We start from the raw sequence: 19548 nt of genomic DNA, 5'->3' as shown, positions 1-19548 counted from the left end.
TTCTTCACAATCTATTATCGCTTTGTATCTACTTAGCCAATCCATCCCAAGTATTACATTTAAATCATCCATTTCTAGAGAAAATAAATTACTTGGAAATTTCACTTTCCCTATCTTAACCGGCACTTCACGAAACAACGTATTACAATGAAAAGTCTCCCCAGAAGGAGTAGAGACTGAAAAAGATGTTTCCTCGGGGTTCTCCAATTCTAAATCCTTAACTCTAGACTTTGAAACAAACGAGAACGATGCACCAGAATCAAACAGTACTTTAACGGATTTTGTATTAATACAGAACTTACCTATGACCACATCCAACGCCTGTGCTGCCTCCCTCGAGTTAACTGCTGAAAACCTGCCGTCGTTCTGGGTAGAAGTAGTAACACCTCCTTGATTACCACGTTGGCTTGAAAAGAAATTCTCGTTTCTAGCATTTCCCGGTCGTTGCTGAACACCGGAGTTATTTCCCGAAAACCTAGGGTTTGAGGCACCTCCTAAGTTTCGGCCAAAACTTCCACCATTGTGGTTTCCCCTTCCAGCTTCATTACCGCTCCGTCCGTTAAAGAGACGTTGTTGTTGGGAGCCTCTATGATTTCCCCCTTGCAACTCTTGTTGTCCCATGCGAGTATAACACTCGTACATTCTATGGCCCGGCTTACCACAGTAAGAACAATCCACTAACGCACCCCGGAAGTCCCTTCCTGGGTGGTTCTTTTGGCATCTCCTACAGTTGAAGATTCTTTCCTTCCCATTACGATCATACAAAGGCTTCTGCATTCTAGCCTCTAGTCTCGAATTTCCCCCATTCTTGCTGTTTTGACCAGAATGGAAACCTTTCTCCTGGAAGCCTCCAAACGATTTGTGCTTCTTAAATTGATTCTGGACTTGATTACTCGCATTCGTATCATTCTGAAACACGGGTTCTTTTCTCTTTTCTCCGCTATGGCCCAACTTCTCTTTTTCTTTCCTGATAACATTTCCAATCTGTGCAGCTCTCTTGTATAGCTGGTCTAACGTATCATATCTATCAGTCTCAATGTGTTTTTGGATCTCATAGGATAGGCCTAACTCAAAACGCTGAATTTTCTTTCCCTCAGTTGGGACATCCTCAGGGCAAAACTTTAAGTATTCCATAAATTTCTGATAATATTCATCCACAGTTAGGTTTCCCATTTCGAACCTAGCAAACTCATTTGATTTGTCCTTCCTCACATGAGGCGGATAGAATTGGTCCCTTAACGCCCCCTTAAATCCTTCCCAGCTTAAGTCACCGTCGTTTTCTGATATCAACCTCAACTTACTATGTGTCCACCAATAGTCAGCGTCTTCCACTAGGAAAAACGCGGCTTGGTCAACCATGAGCTCAGCAGGACATCTCACCACGCTAAAAAGCTTGTCAAATTCTCTCAGCCAGTTTTCCAACATAGAAGGTTCACCTTTTCCACTATAAGTCGAGGGTTTACTCTGGGCTATTCTCTTACTAATTGACGAAGCCTTTTCCTCCAACGATTTCGGTCTCGGATTCCTTGCACCAGCTAGGGCCTTAACTAGGTTTCGAAGCACGCGATCAGAGTTTCCTCTTGGCACGGACCTTTTCAAAAAGGGTGGCATGATGGCAGGTATACTGCATTAGGTTAAACAAGGTATGTAAATACATTACTACAGCGTTTGTGGTTAAGGAGAAAAACTCATTCTGTTATAGTTCTAAAATAACCAAGGTAGTAGCCCTAAAGGAAAAAGGGTTGAACAATGAGTCTATAATCAAATCTATTCATTTTTCCATAAATACAATACTGAATCGATTCAACTTACTAATGTTTAGACTTTTAAAAACAAAATTCAAATTCAAAACAATAATACCATATAATTCCAATCTAAAAGAAATAATTGGGTCTAGATTCCCACATAATCATTGTTCAAATACTACAAAAGTCCGAGATAAACAACCAAATCATTTAACCAACAAAATTGTTCACAATTATTCTACTAAGGGACTAGACATACGAACTCGTACACATGCATAATCAAATAAAATAAAAACAATCAGGAAAATAAAGGCGACGCATCCATACGGTCCCGATCCTCCATGTATTGATCAGGGTCAAAATCAGCATCATCAGAGTCATCGCTAGACGCGCTATCGGAATCAGAAGGGGTTCCTACAGATAAGGAATCACTCATAGTAAGTCGCGCTACGGAATCAGAAAGCTCTACAATTATTGGCTCACGTGGTTCCTCCTCCCACATCATGATTTCACTCTCTTCCTCACTCATGAGATCCTCTCGCCTCACCGGCCAACCCCCTAGAATAATTACCCCGCTATCATTATCACTCAACATTCCATCTCTATCAGCTAGTTCCCCCTCCTCATCAGCATTATATCCATCCCCTAAGTTATCCTCATCAGGCTCTTCTACCACTCCTAAAGAATCCTCCTCCATGAATTCTCCCTGCTCCTCATCAGAATTTTCTTCGAAATCCTCCTCAAATTCCTCTTCTGGGTCCTCATCGGGGTCCTCCTCCGGGTCCTCTTCTGGATCCTCCTTGGGATCCCTCTCGAAATCCAACTCATCGAAGATTATAAATGGCACTGAGTTTGGGTTTACTACGGGAACATCCTCCTCATTATTATCTCTCCTTGCCCCACTAGGTTCTGGAACGTCAACTCCGTCCCGACCCTCAGTTTGCACTGCTCTTACCCTTCTGTCAATCTCTAGGTGAAACTGGTCACTCCTCTCTTTCAGTGCAATCATCTCCTCTTCCATTATTCTTTCATACACTAGTTTGGATTTTTTGTAGATCATTTCCATTCGTCGGGTGTAATCCAAATCACTTTCTCCCTCTTTTCTATCCCAAATTCCCAGAGCCTCTATTTCTGCCCAGGCTGGGGCATTAACTAAAGCTCTCCAGGGTTCCTCTCGGGTATTACTTCCCTCCTCGGCCGGTCTTTTTCCTTTATCCATGAAAGAAAGTAATAATCGAACTTCCTGACTCACAAAGAAAGAAAACAAGACGATTAATTTCTTGAGATAAGACAAAGATAGATAATTCAAAGCATCAGAGATATAAACACATAAATCCGATCATGCACACATCAAAGTTATCCATGACATCATGCTTAAAGACACCAAGCACAACACATCATATCCCCTTAATGTCTACCCCTTTTACTCTCGTCAATTTTTTTTTTCTTTTTTTTTTCTACGTTAGTCTATCAGTACAGATAAATAACACTAAATAAAACTCCCGCTCTGATACCAGTTGTAACATCTCGGAATAACTCGGGTCGTACGAAAAGAGAAAATGACCTTTTAAAAAATGAGATAAGTATTATCCGAGTCAAACTGGGATGTTAGAAGGCAGTTTAAACAGGTTTGAAGTTAAGGAAAGCTTGCGGACCGAGTTCTATTACTGTTATTGTAAACTACTAGATATAAGAAATTCTTAGCAGCGGATAAGAACGAAAGTTAAATCAACTTATTACAACTTGAGAACGAAAATCGCCTCATAAAACCAAATGTTCTTTAAACTTAATTTAGAAGTTCTTATCAAGACTTCTATATCCTAACAATTTATTTCTTCAAGGGTCAATCCTCACTCCCCAGACCTGCAACTTAACTTACTGCTAGTCATTGCCCAGATAGGAAACAACATCATCGCAGGGTCGTTAAGACCAAAAGTACACATCAGCAAACGTCGCATACCAAATAAATAATAACACAAGAGAAAGTTTTAATTTATTAGCTGACAATTCACAGAACCGTACGCTTCGAACATGCTTACTAAGAATATTTATTTTCATGTAAAAGTTAGTCAGCCATACTGCTGTACTATCCAGCCATACTGCCGGTACACTTCAAACTCCATAAGTGAGACAATACATTAGGGGGAGCTAACCCCTAAGCAAGTCTCTACCATAGACACTCGCCATACTTCGGTGCCTATGGTTAAGTATGCATACCCCCGCGGTGGCTCATAATGCCCCCATATACCGCGAGTAATTCATCTCCACCGATTGACGTCATACTACGTCCACTTTAAGGTTAGTGAGGTCATACTACCTCTGCTTATCAAAACAACGTATAAAAATTATTGATTCGAAAGATAACATTATCAGTACTATACATCCATGCTTTACTTTTGTATACCCTTATTATATGATACATCGGACTAATGCGAACCACGCTGCGTGTACATACCTTAAGCAAGATAACCAACTCACAAGCGTCTTAATCAATTCCTGGTCACGAATCGACTTCCTACAAGGTTCAATCGTATTCGGGAAATAAGCACACATTCACATTTTCCTCAAATCATCCATAACACACATATACAATCACATCCATACCTAGAACACTACACACAACATGAACATCCATCACATACTATAACATGGTATATACACAAAACCGGACAGCCTATACAATCTGTCCAGAAACTCAACTTAAAACTGTCAAACTGAAAATCCGACTTCACCGTTGCGTCCGGAAGGCGTCAAAACCCCCGGGTACCAATTTTCATAATTTATAACATAGTATAAGTATTTTTAACTTAATTTCAAAGCCAAAAATGCTCCAAAAACACATTTTTTTCACCATTTTCAAAACCTACGGGATTTTGTCATTCCATCATTTTTTTTATCACAAAAATATAAATATCAATGCTTTATGTCCTATTAAATCTAAACAACAAAATTTACATAAAAATAAATTTTAATGAATTATTATTATATATATATATTTTTTCAATATAATTCTTTTTACACAATTGTATACACACATACACATCACAAATTTACATGTATATTTTTTTTTCTCTACCAACATTATAAATCCCTTCTAGTAATCAATAAAAATAAATAAATAAATTCCTAACACCACATACATTTTTTTTTATATGAGCAACCATTCTTTCTTTTTTTTTTATGTATATACATATATATATATATATATATATTTTTCAATCATTCATCAATCAATTCTTCACACACATGTAAACATATCTAAACCCTAAAAACCATACATTAATTTAGATAGAAAAACATCATACTTTCACACATGAATTTTAAATCATGAACAATCATAAACTATAAAATAACACACACATAAAAATCATAGAAATTTAAATTAAAACTTAAAAATAAAACTAGGTTAAGAATTACTCACAATTGCTCAAGAACAACACCAAAATTGATGAACCAAATTGGAGGATTTAGGAGTGAGAATTAGGGAGTTTTTGGGAGTGTTTTCTTTACTTGCAAGGTTTTAAAATGAAGGATGTAAAGCAAGGAATTAATTAAGGGATTATGGGATTTTATTAATGATAATTGCCTTAACCATTCATTTGCCAAAATGGAAGTTACAATCTTCCCCAAATCTTCCCTATGGCCGGCCACCCTATCAAATTCCCTCTTTTTAATTTTTTTTTTTTGAAATTAAAGATAGATTAGGAAAAAGATTTGGACTTAAAATGGTTTTTATTGCCTTAAAAGTTGAAATCTCATGATTTAACCTACTAACAAAATAAATAATTTAATATAATTTAATAAATAATATATTCTTCAAAAATAATAATAATAATAATAATAATATTACTAGTAAATCATTTAATATATCGGAAAAATATCGGGGTGTTACATTCATATTTAACTAGTATGTCTCGAACTCATAAACCTTTTATGCTAATACATTCTGATGTTTGGGGCCCTGCTCCTGCATTTAATAAACAGGGTTTCTCTTATTTTGTTCTATTTATAGATGATTATACACGTAAGAGTTGGATTTACTTTCTAAAACATAAGTCTGAGGTTTTTGATGTATTTGTCAAGTTTTATAATATGATTGTGACTCAATTTCAGACTCACCCTCAAATTATTTGTTCTGATAATAGGGGGGAGTATGTTAACCTTGATATGAAACAGTTCTTTGATACTCATGGCCTTAATCATTAGACCACTTATCCCGACACACCTCAGCAAAATGGGGTGGCTGAGCGCAAAAATCGTACTCTCCTTGAGATCACTCGATCTCTTATGTTTGAATCCCATGTCCCAGGTTATTATTGGCCTGAAGCTCTTTCTACAGCCACCTACCTTACCAATCGTCTCCCCACCAAATCTTTGAACTTCAAAACCCCCTTAGATACCCTCCAAACCCATTCACCTGTTATGTCCTCTGTTACTCTTCCCCATCGAGTTTTTAGGTGTGTTGTCTATGTGCATCTTCCTCGACGAGTCAAACATAAATTAGAACCTCGGACGATTAAATGTGTGTTTCTTGGTTATGGGGTCACACAAAAAGGTTATCGTTGCTTTGACCCTGTTCAGAATAAAATGTACACCACTATGGATTGTGACTTCTTTGAGAATTCATATTTCTTTTCCTAGCCTAATCCTCAGGGGGAGAAAGTGGTTGAGAATCTAAGCTGGTTAATATGTCCATTAGGAGATGACACAAAAGAGCAAGTAGGTAGCACCACTGTAACTGCTTCTGATGGTCTCGTTTCTTCTTCTTCTCAGTTCATCCCATCGATCATACCTGATGTGTATCCAAATGATGAACCTGAGGTAGGCTCTGAGCCTAATATGATTATACCTAGTACTGTTCCTAATGTGACAAGTGTTGATGAAAGTGTGATTGAGATAACAAATGATGAATCTAATGATGTGGTGAATACTGAAGTGTCTAGCAGGTATGAATTGCCTTCCAGCAGTACCAGAGGAGTTCCTCCAAAAAGATATGATCCAGAGTTTGAGGCACAGAGATCTCGATATCCCATAGATCGAGATAGCAATGTGTCTTTATCTTAGATAGCCATGGCCTTTAACAGTTGTCTTTACTCCAGTAGTATACCGAATAACATGGAAGAGGCTCTTCAGGATCCTAAATAGAAGAAAGCTATGGAAGATGAAATTACTGCTCTTAAGAAGAATGTGACATGGGAGAAATGTGTACGCCAAGAGGTAAGAAAACCGTGGGTTGCAAGTGGGTTTTCACCATTAAGTATAATGCAGATGGATCAATTGAATGATATAAAGCTCGGCTTGTTGCAAAGGGATATACACAAACCTATGGAGTAGATTATTCCGAGACTTTTGCTCCAATTGCTAAGATTGACACAATCCAGGTTCTCTTCTCTGTAGCTGCTAATAAAGATTGGCCCATTTATCAGTTTGATGTAAAAAACGCCTTTCTACATGGTGAGATTGAGAAAGAAGTATATATGAAAGCTCCACCTGGTATTTCTTAGGACTACGACCCAGGAGAAGGATGGAGATTGCGTAAAGCACTTTATGGGTTGAAACAATCACCCAAAGCATGGTTTGAAAGATTTACTGTAGCTATGAAACGATTCGGTTATGAACAGAGCAATTCTGATCACACACTCTTTTTAAGGAAGAGGAAGGAGCTGATTACATGTTTGATTATTTATGTTGATGATATGGTGATCACAGCGAATTATGAAGAAGAAATATCTGACTTAAAGGGAAAATTGACCGCAAAATTTGACATGAAAGATTTGGGCAACCTAAAATACTTCCTTGGCATTGAGGTAATAAGATCAAAAGGGGTATCTTTATCAGCCAAAGAAAGTATATTTTGGATCTGTTGGCCGAAACTGGAATGCTTGATTGTAAACCAACAGATACTCTTATCATGACAAATCATGGGCTTCATATGATCGAAGGCGCAAAACCGACAGGCAAAGAAAGATATCGCAGGTTGGTTGGGAAACTCATATATCTTTCACACACTAGACCTGATATTGCTTATGCCGTCGGAGTAGTCAGCAGATTCATGCATAATCCTCAGATACAACACATGACAGCAGTGACGAGGATTCTAAGGTATCTAAAGGGTACAAGTAGCAGAGGTCTCCTATTTGGAAAGAATGACAATCTTAAACTTCTAGCTTACACAGATGCAGACTGGGCAGGAGTTAGAGATGACAGAAAGTCTACGTTTGTGTACTTTACTATACTTGGAGGAAACTTGGTTACATGGAGAAGTAAGAAACAAAAGGTTGTTGCCCTTTCAAGTGCAGAAGCAGAATTTCGAGGAATTGCCAAAGGTATCACTGAGATTTTCTGGATTAGGAAGTTGTTAAGAGAATTAAAATTTCCATAGAAAGGAGCATATAATCTTTACTGTGATTACAAAGCAGCCATCAGTATATCAGAAAACCCAGTACAACATGATAGAACGAAGCACGTCAAAATTGATTGTCATTTCATAAAGGAAAAACTTGACAAAGGAATTGTTTGTCTTCCTTTCGTTCGATCCAAAGATCAATTAGCCGACATCTTGACTAAAGCGGTTACCTCTGAAGTCTTTGAAGATGCAATTTGCAAGTTAGGTCTTGGGGAAACATACGACCTAACTTGAGGGGGAGTGTAGAAAATAAAAGATTTGCATATATTTTAGAATATAGATTTGCAAATATTTCATAATATTCTAAACATTGTTTTAGGAATAATGTATGTTTAGTTTCCTTGTTTGTTTTAGCTCCTCCTGTATAAATTCATTATTAGAGGTTCATTAATAAATTAGTCAAATCAGTATTCCATCTCAAAACCCTAATATTAGCTTATTTTCGCTGTCTCCTCTTGTCTTCTATATATACTTCCTATGTCCCTTTTATTTGCACACTTTTCATTTTAATTGGTGTCACTCATTTTGCACAATTTCCTTTGGCAATTGTCTCACCCTCTTCTTTTAATACCATCAACAAACTTATACCGTCTCTTCATCTTAACTACTTCTATTTATCTTCTATTTACTTTTGTCTCATTCTCTAACATAATTTTCTTCTCACTAAATTTCACTCCTTTTGTAATTAGCGGAAAATAAGAGAGACAAATTGAGTAATAAAACATATTTTGTATCTACCTGTGGACGTAGCGAATACATTGTTAGTGGACCACGTAAATATGTATGTGATATTTATTGTTTTTTCTATTTATTTGCCTTGTGTTTGTAATAACAACTATGTAATTTGTTTCTTATTAAATCTCAATTTTCAAAAAATAAACAATATTTTTTAATTTTGGTCCGCCTTGCTTAATTTGAATCATTTTTATTTTTGAATAATTGTCCATTACTTTCTTTTAATCTCATTCATACATCTTAACTATCTTTTAGTTCATTTATAAAATGTATTATCCCTTTTTATTTATTACCATTTTCTTAATATTTACCCATTTTATCATTTATGCAATTAGAAAGAGCATAGGGATTATATTTTTTTTTGGATCCACAATCTTTAAAACACATAAAAAAACATATACCAAATTTAATTAAGCATCTATCCCAATCCCACCTCCTCTAAAACTTTACCGAACTACCCAAAAAACTAACGTGAAAACACAAAACCCCAACAACCCAAAGAACAAAACTTGTGGCCACAAAATTTCCTTATTTTCCTTTTTCTTTCAATAAATCCCTTTTCTTAAATAAAAAATAAAAGTGGACGAGAAACGTCGAAACGTAATTGTCACAAATTTCAATCAAAAAAACATTTAGATATTTACTTGAAATTTCAAAAATACCCTAATTAATAATACGTGGCGGTGCATATTAAGAAGGGCGGCAAGTGGGATTTGACGTGGCAAAAAGTGCAGATATTGTCCACATGGATTCATTTCATCATCTCCAGTTCATTCGATCCTCATCTATTTTTATTTTATAATGGGTCCTACCATTTTCTTTTTTCTTTTTCTATCCACTTTTGCTATTTTTAGAGGCTGTAGATATTTTGCCGGTATTATATTTTGTTTGGTGATAAATATCGGGTGGGGATTTTTTTTGTTTTGGGCCATTCAATTATTGCAATTTTTGGTCCGTTTTTTAGATAGTAATATTCTATTTTTGGTTACAAAAATTATTTTGAGTGATGGTTTCTTTGAGAGATTATTTTTAATTGGGTCTATCTATAAGAAAAATATAGAGTAAAAATATTCATTAAGCTTTAATTGACTGGGTTTAAGAGACGTCTCTTAAAAAAACGGTATCTCAGTAAACCAGTTGATTTGGTTATTGTTAGAATATATAACACTATCAAGAACTTTAACCATAGGTTTAAATTTGGTGGAGTCTAATTCTCGACATGGTATCAGAAGCTAATAAAAGGTCACAGATTCGAATTTCAACCACCCCTCAACTAAAGTTGAATATTTAGCGTTATGTATAAGGAAGGTTTGTGCTACATCTATATTTTTAGCACAAAAAGAACTCTCATGTAAATAGGTTTGTTAGAATATATAATATATTTTGAGGCTTTAACTATAAACTTAAGCTTATAACCTACACTTTTTTTTTTAATTTTCATAAATTTATTTAATCTATATTTTTATTCCGTCCTCATAGTTCTTTTACTTTCTCATAAATCGCACATATTTACCCACTTTTCTCCCTTTTTAGATTTTAACTAGGATTGTACTCGTGATAAAAGTCGCAAGATGAAACTCCCTTTATTTTTATTTATTTTTCCATTTATTTTTTTCGCATATCTCAAGGTAAACTTAAAAGTCAATAAATTGTAAGTTTTAAAAATTTTAAAAAAATTATATTTTTCATATAAATTGATGTAAAATCATAATTAAAGTTTGAAACTGCAATTCATAAACTCTACTTTAAAATAACTTATTAAAACGGAGAGAATATATAATATTTATTATTCTATAGTCACGCGTAGTGGATGGAACGCAAGTAACGCGCGTGATTAGTGGTTACACGTGTCATAAAAGACAGCCATAAATCAAAAAGTCACAGTTAGCAAATTAATTTATTATTTTTTATTATGTTTTTGAAGTTCGAAGATTGATGGTATTGGTAGTTAGTCTTATTATGCTTGCCTTAAGAGCTCCGCTAGAGCCGCATTTGGGTCTTAAAGTCTCATGCAAGCTGTATCCAATCTTAGCTTCTACATTTATGTCCTCTATATATATATATATATATATATATATATATATATATATATATATATATATATATATATGTTGTGTCTTGTGGAATAATTTTTTTTTCAATTTTGTCTTCATAAGAGAATAAGAAAAAAAAAATTATATGAATTGATGGAGAGAGAAATTATTAGATGTCCTAGGATGGCATTAGAAAAAAAGTTCAATTATTTTCAAAAACTAAAAATTTAAATAAATTTGAGTGATATAATTTATCTCGGTTGGAATATAAATTACTTTCAAATAAATAGGACTGGCGGGTGTTATGGCTGATCATTTACGTTCGGAGTATTTTCGGGACGGGTTATTTTAAGATAAAGTTATTTTGGATTTATGGGTCAATTTTTGAATATATGACCCACTAAAAATTTTAGTTGAATTTTAAATCAATATTGAACATTTGAAAATCTTTATCTTTTGAAATTTTAAGAAATTAATAATTTGATGAATAATATGGATAATTGCATAAAGAAAAGCAGATCCCTCACATCCAAAAATATCACTATCATTTTAGCATAAACAATATCATACAATTAAAGTGTCATGACTCACTTGAGTGTCATCCATCTTAATTTATACCAAATTTACGTCCACTTTAAAACCTAATAGATAATTTTCTTTAAGAAATTCCGTTGTTACATGTATTCTTTCATTTCATTTATGTTTTCAGACTATTTATTTATTTAATTATAAAATAAATTAAAAGATTAAATTAATTTTTCATATAGATGATGAGAATTTGATTTCTATTATAAGAATAAGACTGAAAGAAAAAACCCACACTAATTACTAGACTAATTAACATACCCAAGATTCATGAGACAATTCATTTAGACTAACATCTAGTTTTTAGTAATTAAAAATTTTATAAGCGAGTAAGACCTATTCTTTAAATTTGTAATTTTTTTGTAATCAATTGTTAATCCAATTATAATGTTAACAAAGAATAAATATCAAAATAATACAATTATTAAGAGACATAGAAACACAATATATATTTTTTAAGGCTAAGTTGAGAGAAAAATTCCTAGCTAAAATAAAATCAATATTTCTCCGAGGAAAAGTGAATCCAAGTAAACATATTTATTAGAACTTGAACCGAATTTATGCAAGCTTATTTTGCTTATCCTCCTTCAACAACATAATGTTATGATCTTTTTAAATGGAATATAAAAGTTTATTGGAGACGAATTAGCATCACAAAACTAATCTAACCAAATTACAATACTCCTAGTACAATAACGAAATCTTTAAAATGAAAGTAGTAAGGAATTAACTCCTTATGTACAATTGACACCATACAAAATTTAGAAAATTAGAAATAAATAAGTAATTTTAATAAAACAAAATAAAATTAAATGAGCTTCGTGGAAATATAATTCAAAAAATAAGCGTCTCCACGTCCGAGTCTAAGGTCAGGTATGTCCCCTGTTACTAACAGCGAACAAAAAACTGATAAAAAAAGTCAAAATATTTGTTTGTTATTATTAACAGCGAATATAAGGGAGACAATGTTTGTTCGTTGTTACTAACGTTGGAGAGGACAACAAAAAAAATAAAAACATGTTTGTTTCTGTTATTAACAGCGAACAAACATTAACAGCGAACATACCTGACCTTAGGCTCGGACATACAGATACTTATTTTTGGAATTAAGTTTCCCAAAGCTTTAGTGTCTTTTACAAAATAAGAAATAAATTACTAACCATTTTAACTGTTAAAATGAAAGTTTTTATTAATTTACTAGGTGATCACCGGTACTAAAAAGCACGAGACATAATTTAGAATTTATTATGCATGAATAATATAATCGTTACAAACAAACTAAATAAAAGTTAAGAAAGAGAACTATTAATAATAATTTTTAAAAAATACAACAATGAAAATTGAATAATAAATAGCAAGATTTACACATCATTAGAACAAAATTGTTGATTACTCGTGCTAAGCATGGCTATTTAATAATCACTATATGCTCAATGTATGTATGTAATTATAGTTGATTACCCGTATTAAACACGATATACAAAAATTTATTTTATCAAAAATTAAATAGACTATAAATATTCCAACGTATGTAATAGGGCAGATACATGTTTATTTTGCTTTGTAGATCGAACACTTATACAAAATGAAAATAAAGAGTACTTGTAAGATAAGGAAAATATATTCTTGAAGAACCCAAAACACAAAATTTCTCTCTCCTTTCAACGTTCGAACATAAAATCAATTTTTTATCAATTTTCAACTTAACTTTTAATAAAATCTCTCCTTAAGATACCTTAAACTCCTATACCTTATTTAGTTTTTAACAATTCTAATTCTTCAAATTCAACTATACTTATAACATACTCCCTTCATTTACCAAATTTAGTTTTTAACATTATTCATAACACTCATAATTCAAATCATTTCAATTATATAAATCAAATCATAGTTAATTGTGATCTTAATCATATACTATGTTTCCTTACTCCTTGCTGGTCATCCCGCTATAAAATACAACTCTTTAGACATTTATACGATACATTTTTATTTTTATTTTTTACCTTTTTCTCCTTTTCCATTTATACAAGCAAAAACCATGAGTTAGACCGTGAAAGTAAATTAAAATATCATTTATAGCAAAAAAATAAATCTAAATTTCATTTTATCACTTAAAAATTGCAAGTTTTTGTTTTTAAAAGTTTTTAGTTTGATTATATACTTAAAAATTGCAAGTTTTTGTTTTTAAAAGTTTTTAGTTTGATTATATATATATATATATATATATATATATATATATATATATGTATATATATATATATATATATGTATGTATATATATATATATGTGTGTGTGTGTGTGTGTATATATATATATGTATATATATATATACGTATGTATATATATATATATATATGTATGTATATATATATATATGTATGTATATATATAGATATATGTATATATATATATATATATAGATATATGTATATATATATATATATGTATATATATATATATATATGTATATATATATATATATATATATATGTATATATATATATATATATATATATATATATGTATATATATATATATATATATATATGTATATATATATATATATGTATATATATATATATATATATATATATATATATATGTATATATATATATATATATATATATATATGTATATATATATATATATATATATATATATATATATATATATATGACAAAATAAAAAAATAAATAGGGAAATATGTAAAGTATGTATAATTTATTTTCATTTGATCCAACTATTTCTCACACTCTATTATAAATTACGCTTTTTTGTTTTTTACCTCTTTCTCCTTTTCTATTTGTATTAGCAAAAATCATGGGTTAAATCGTAAAAGTAAATCAAAATATCATTTATAGCAAAAAAATAAATCTAAATTTCATTAATACTATGAGTTAAATCGTGAAAGTAAATCAAAATATCATTTATAGCAAAAAAACAAATTTAAATTTCATTAAAATCATGAGTTAGATGTAAAAGTAAATCAAAATATTGTTTATAGCACAAAAAAAAATCTAAATTTCATTTTATCACTTAAAAATTGAAAAACAAAAAAAATTCTTATCCGAATAAAAAAATGAAAGGAGGAGAAAAAAAAGACAAAGTGCTGCCACGTGTAAAAGGGGAACTTTGAACGAGAGCCACAAGATCCCACAGTATTCTGGAGATTTCTACTATAATCCACCCTAACCAAAACATAAAAAATAAATTAAATTAAAAATCCAAAAAAATCCCTAAAAAAATCCTCCCACATAAACCCCCTTCTTCCTTCTTTCCATTTCTTCACACCTCCATTTCTTCACACCTCCATTCTCTCTCTTACGTGGCATCTCTCTCCGTCCTTCTTTTCATCCTCCATACCTCCATAATTCTTCTCTCCTTTCATCTCTCGCCAAATCAGCTCCTCTCTTTTTCTGTTATTTCTCTAGATTTTTTCAATTTTTCTTTATTTTTTTCATCTCTGATTCTTCAGGATTTTTTTGTTGTTTTTGTTGAATTTTTCTTTCAATTATTCAGCTAAAACAGAAAATAGAATTGAAATCCTGATTTATTGGATTTCTTTTGGATGTAATTTGACGATACTACAGAGATCAAAGATTTATATATTTTTCTTCTGAAAAATCAATGGTTAATTCTGCTATGGCAGCTCAAGTAAGTTTTAAATCGTTATTTTCATACAGAGTTTGGATGTGAATATTGTCTATTTTTTGGTTTCTATATTTTATTACTCTGTTTCGTGTTGTGTTAGGTGGTTTATGCAAAATTCATATATTGTTTCTGGTTATGTTTTTATTTTCAGTTTTTTTTTCTCTGTTGAATTGTAATTATGTCGTTTGAATGACTGTTTGGTGAAAAATTAAGATAATTTATAGAGTAAATATGAAACGTACGAGTATTCAAGTTACTTTGATTTAAAACAATTGGTAAATGTGTTCAATGCTTATGTTTTAGTCTTGGAATAGCTGCTCAATAAGGATCAGATTTTGACCCTTTTATAGTAATTTCTCATAGATTACCATTGTCAACTAAATAATTAATTTAAGTAGAAGTATATTTGTAAGTTCTGTTTTTGCTGAGATAAGTGTATTTGTTGGTCTTAATTCATGATTAGTTAAGATTGAGACAAGTAAAAGAAATCATTGTTTGTTGCTGGTGATATTTTGATATTTGATCATTCATCATAATCTATTTGCACGTCAATTCAGGAATTGATATTATATTTGTTTTTTATTGCTTAATTGAGATTTGATTTGAGTGTAAAGAGTTATGGAAAATCGCTTTTGGTTAGGTTGTTTATGGTAGACCAGGACAATTATACTCTTTACATCCTACTTTTTATAGAAGCGTGTGTCTGATGACTGATATTTGTAATGGGCTGTACTTAAGTTGTCTGATCTTTCTATTGGTATGATTGAGTAATTGTTGGAATTTTTTCCCTAGTTAGATTAGATTATACATGTATTCTATGTTGGGAATTATTGTCTTGGGGTTCTATTTATGAGTTTATTAAGGAGAAATGACCATGAAGGTTTAGGCAATCATTCAGCTAGTCGGTGTTGGGTATGATGTTTTGGGTACATGATTTTTGGGTTTTGAGTGTGCTTAATTGATACATTAATTTAGTTTTTTGTTGTGATTTTTGTAATCTGGTTAGGTCTTGTTTAGATTCGAACTAGAACTGGCCTAATTTGAATGAATTTAGGCATGAGTAGTGTTGGATACTGATGCTTTTATACCTCATTGTATGTCAGGAGGAGAATGGTGGTCCTCAATCCAATTTGGTTGGTGAATTTACATTGATTTCTGGAGTGCAATCTGCCACAGGGGAAAGCCATGTTCCTAAGGTTATAATCATTCTTTGCCTTTCATTACATTGGTCACTGATGTGTTTTATTCGGTATCCCTTACTCTCCTCCTGTCCTCTTTCCTTGTCTAAAAACAGATTCGAAAGCCTTATACCATAACTAAGCAAAGGGAAAGATGGACAGAAGAAGAGCATAAGAGATTCCTTGAAGCTTTAAAATTGTATGGCCGAGCTTGGAGAAAGATTGAAGGTAGTTTTTCGATTCAATTCTGACAAGTTTGAGAAATTTTGTATAATTCTGTGTGCTAAACTAGTATTACTTTCTTTCAGAGCATGTTGGGACTAAGACAGCTGTTCAAATCCGCAGTCATGCCCAGAAATTCTTTTCAAAGGTCTTTTGTCCACTCTTTAAATTTGTGTAAAGTAAGTAGTACTATTTGTGACCTTGAAGACGTGTTAAACGTCCTTTGAAGGGTCAATAATGATTAGCTGATGTATTCTGATCGGAGTATTTGTGTGCTGTGTTCAGGTTGTTAGGGAAACAAGTAACAGTAACTCTAACTCAACTGAGCAAATTGAGATACCCCCTCCTCGCCCCAAGAGAAAACCATCACACCCATACCCTCGCAAACTTGTGCTTCCATCAAAAAAAGGCATGCCTATGGACCAGCGAGCAAGATCAGAATCTCCGAATTCTTCTGTTCCCGAGCAAGAGAATCAGTCCCCTACTTCTGTCTTGTCCGCTGTTGCCTCGGATACTTTAGCATCTGCGGATTCCGCTACGCCCAAAAGTAGTCCATCCCCAGTTTCTTCAGGCAATTTTGCTGACCGAGTCACGGTGTTTCCATGTGAAGATAATGCTCCTAAACCATTACAATTTACTTCAGCTTCAGTGGTACTAAAATTATCTTTTACTTGTGTAGAAGTTAGTGTGTTGTTCAACTGTTGCTTTTGTATTCACCTGATGTACTGGATTCACAGAAACTGGAGCTTTTTCCGGACAAGGAGTTATCTGACAAGGAAGATTTAGCTTCTACAAAGGTTCTTAAACTATTCGGAAAAGACTTGGTTGTTCCAGGAAACCCATCTGATACATCGTCTAGCTTGAGCAAGTCGCCATCTTCAGATATGGGAAGAGTGGTTCAAGCTTATCCAGAGGATTCTAAACGTACTGTTCTGGACAATCAGACGTCTTTCTCTATGAATAAAAATACGAACGTGGAGAAACCGGTTCCTCTTCCCTGGTGGGTGTTCTTCAGAGGAATTGACATTCCTTCATGTGGAGATCCCCAAGAGAAGGAAACTCAGAGAGACGGATCATCTGCTGATTCTAGTAGTGATTCTGTGAATGGAGAACAAACGTTGGAAAAGAACTGGGAAGCAGAGACAGAGTCCTGTCTATGTGCTCAATCAATCAACAAAGAAAGCAAAACTTCAGAGGATTCAAGTCCTGAGAAAGAACCCACTTTGTTTGAGAAGAGAACTAGTGTTGGCTATGATAGAAAGGGATTTGTTCCATATAAAAGATGCTTATCAGAGAGAGATATGCAATCCTCAACCATAACCAGTGAAGACAGAGAAAGTCAAAGAATCCGACTTTGCTTGTAGCATTGTTTCGCTAGCAAAGTTTTTCTTATCTAGATATAGTACTACATTTTTAACTTTCCAGAATGAAGACCCAGTTTAGTATCCATGAGACCATGACAAACCAGTACAGTTTGATGTGTATTTCCGTAGCAATTTTGGCTGCGGCATCACTGGAAAATGAGGCAATAGATGGCGGATATGGCTAACCGAAAACCCAGGTTCTGCATCTCTGTCACCTATTTTTTTACCTTACTGGATTTATATCCCTTGTTGTATTCAAATTTCCAGCATATTTGCAGCCTAATTTGGTTTCTACATTGTAGGACATGAGGTCTTGTATTTTTTGGGGTCTTGTTTATTTTGTTGTGCCTCCCCTTTGTTGGGGTTTCAGAATTGTGAATTATGATAAAAGTTAAGATTTTTTGTATGAAAAGTTATTACAGCAAGGTTAATTAACATGGGTTTTGTGCTATTTTTGGTATATTTTTATGTGGATCAAAATGTGATACAACAAATAAGGCAATGATCTGTCTGATTGTGCCCTGAAAAAGTGATCCATAAAATTTGACGTTACATCGTGTTTGTGGCTGTGATTTGTGAAACAACGCACACCATGTGCTACTCGTCATTTTTTTGTTGGTGGGATTTTTGCAGTCCATATGTGGGTCATACTGTTCTCAATTGGAAAAAGGCTAGCCATAGTTTCTTTGCCGTTACCAAACAAATCATATCCATAAGATTTTGTAAATATTTTATGTAGGTAGGTATTTATAACTATCTTCCACTTCATTAAATTTAGTTCACATTACAATTTTCTTAGGTTTGGTTTTGTTGAATTGCTTATATATTAGCTGTTCTATTTAACATAGATATTATGAGTTGATAGATATTATGAGTTGAGGGACTCTTTGTCCGCACTGTTGCCGCCCTTCTCACTCAGACCCTGCTCATAGTTTTTCTATAGGCGAAATATGCTGGATACGATGATGATGATCTAACAGAGGTACTAATATTGATAGTTTCATCGACGTTATTATGGGGTTTTAAGAAAATACTGCCTATTAAATTAAGTATTGACTTCTTTTGTTGGCCTTTAAGTTAACTTGATAAATTAACCGTTTGGAGAGATGTTTTATTTAAGTATTGACTGTATTTTGTTTATTAAAGAAAAAATGGACCCATAAGTTAATAAAAAAAGCTAAAAATATTGATTATTTTTATTTTTTAATTTAGCTTGATAAACCAACTGTTTTAGTTTTTCTTTCAAACATTTCATACTTCTATAAAGTAAGAGTTTGTGCTTCATTTGAAATCACTTGAATCTCCACATAACTCACCAAAGCTTACTTCTATATTGTACACTACAAACAAAACACATTTACATTATTTTCTTTCATCTACTTTTTTAACTTCTTTGTGAGTTTATGCATGTATAAATTGAGAGTATTTATTTTCTTACTTGGGGTTCTTACAGCAATCTCATAATTTTAACATAGTAGATTTTTTTTATGTATATTTCTGTATTAATTAACTTGCACACAAAATTTTCTCCATTTATGTACACTTTCACAGTTTTACATATGCTCAACTCCTAATATATATATGGAGCAATTTAAGTGGCGAACTGTGTTTAAGTGTGAATTGTGCG

At 32.7% G+C, this 19548-nt stretch overlaps 1 protein-coding gene across 2 annotated transcripts; it reads left to right on the top strand.

Annotated features, from left to right (window-relative positions):
• The first annotated feature begins 14716 nt into the window (after positions 1-14716).
• Positions 14717-19548, top strand: LOC130817529 (protein REVEILLE 1-like). 2 transcript variants are annotated; one of them, XM_057683283.1, is made up of 6 exons: positions 14717-15160; positions 16261-16353; positions 16452-16563; positions 16644-16705; positions 16843-17208; positions 17295-19539. In XM_057683283.1, the coding sequence occupies exons 1-6, from the start codon at positions 15134-15136 to the stop codon at positions 17919-17921; spliced, it is 1287 nt and encodes a 428-aa protein (XP_057539266.1). In that variant the 5' UTR covers positions 14717-15133; the 3' UTR covers positions 17922-19539. The 2 variants fall into 2 exon arrangements, with proteins under 2 accessions (XP_057539266.1, XP_057539267.1); XM_057683284.1 differs by having other exon boundaries at positions 14731-15160; positions 16644-16736; positions 17295-19548.

This window comes from Amaranthus tricolor, chromosome 7, assembly GCF_026212465.1.
Source record: "Amaranthus tricolor cultivar Red isolate AtriRed21 chromosome 7, ASM2621246v1, whole genome shotgun sequence".
Taxonomy (NCBI): domain Eukaryota; kingdom Viridiplantae; phylum Streptophyta; class Magnoliopsida; order Caryophyllales; family Amaranthaceae; genus Amaranthus; species Amaranthus tricolor.
Note: the sequence above shows the minus strand (reverse complement) of the source record. Positions and strands in the feature narration are given on the sequence as shown.

What these genes read in the sequence shown, in the direction of transcription:
- LOC130817529 (XM_057683283.1), top strand. Translation starts at nt 15,134, where the DNA reads ATGGTTAATTCTGCTATGGCAGCTCAA. An exon ending in ATTCTGCTATGGCAGCTCAA is followed by an intron (nt 15,161 to 16,260) that starts GTAAGTTTTAAA and finishes ATTGTATGTCAG; the next exon opens with GAGGAGAATGGTGGTCCTCA. An exon ending in CCCAGAAATTCTTTTCAAAG is followed by an intron (nt 16,706 to 16,842) that starts GTCTTTTGTCCA and finishes TGCTGTGTTCAG; the next exon opens with GTTGTTAGGGAAACAAGTAA.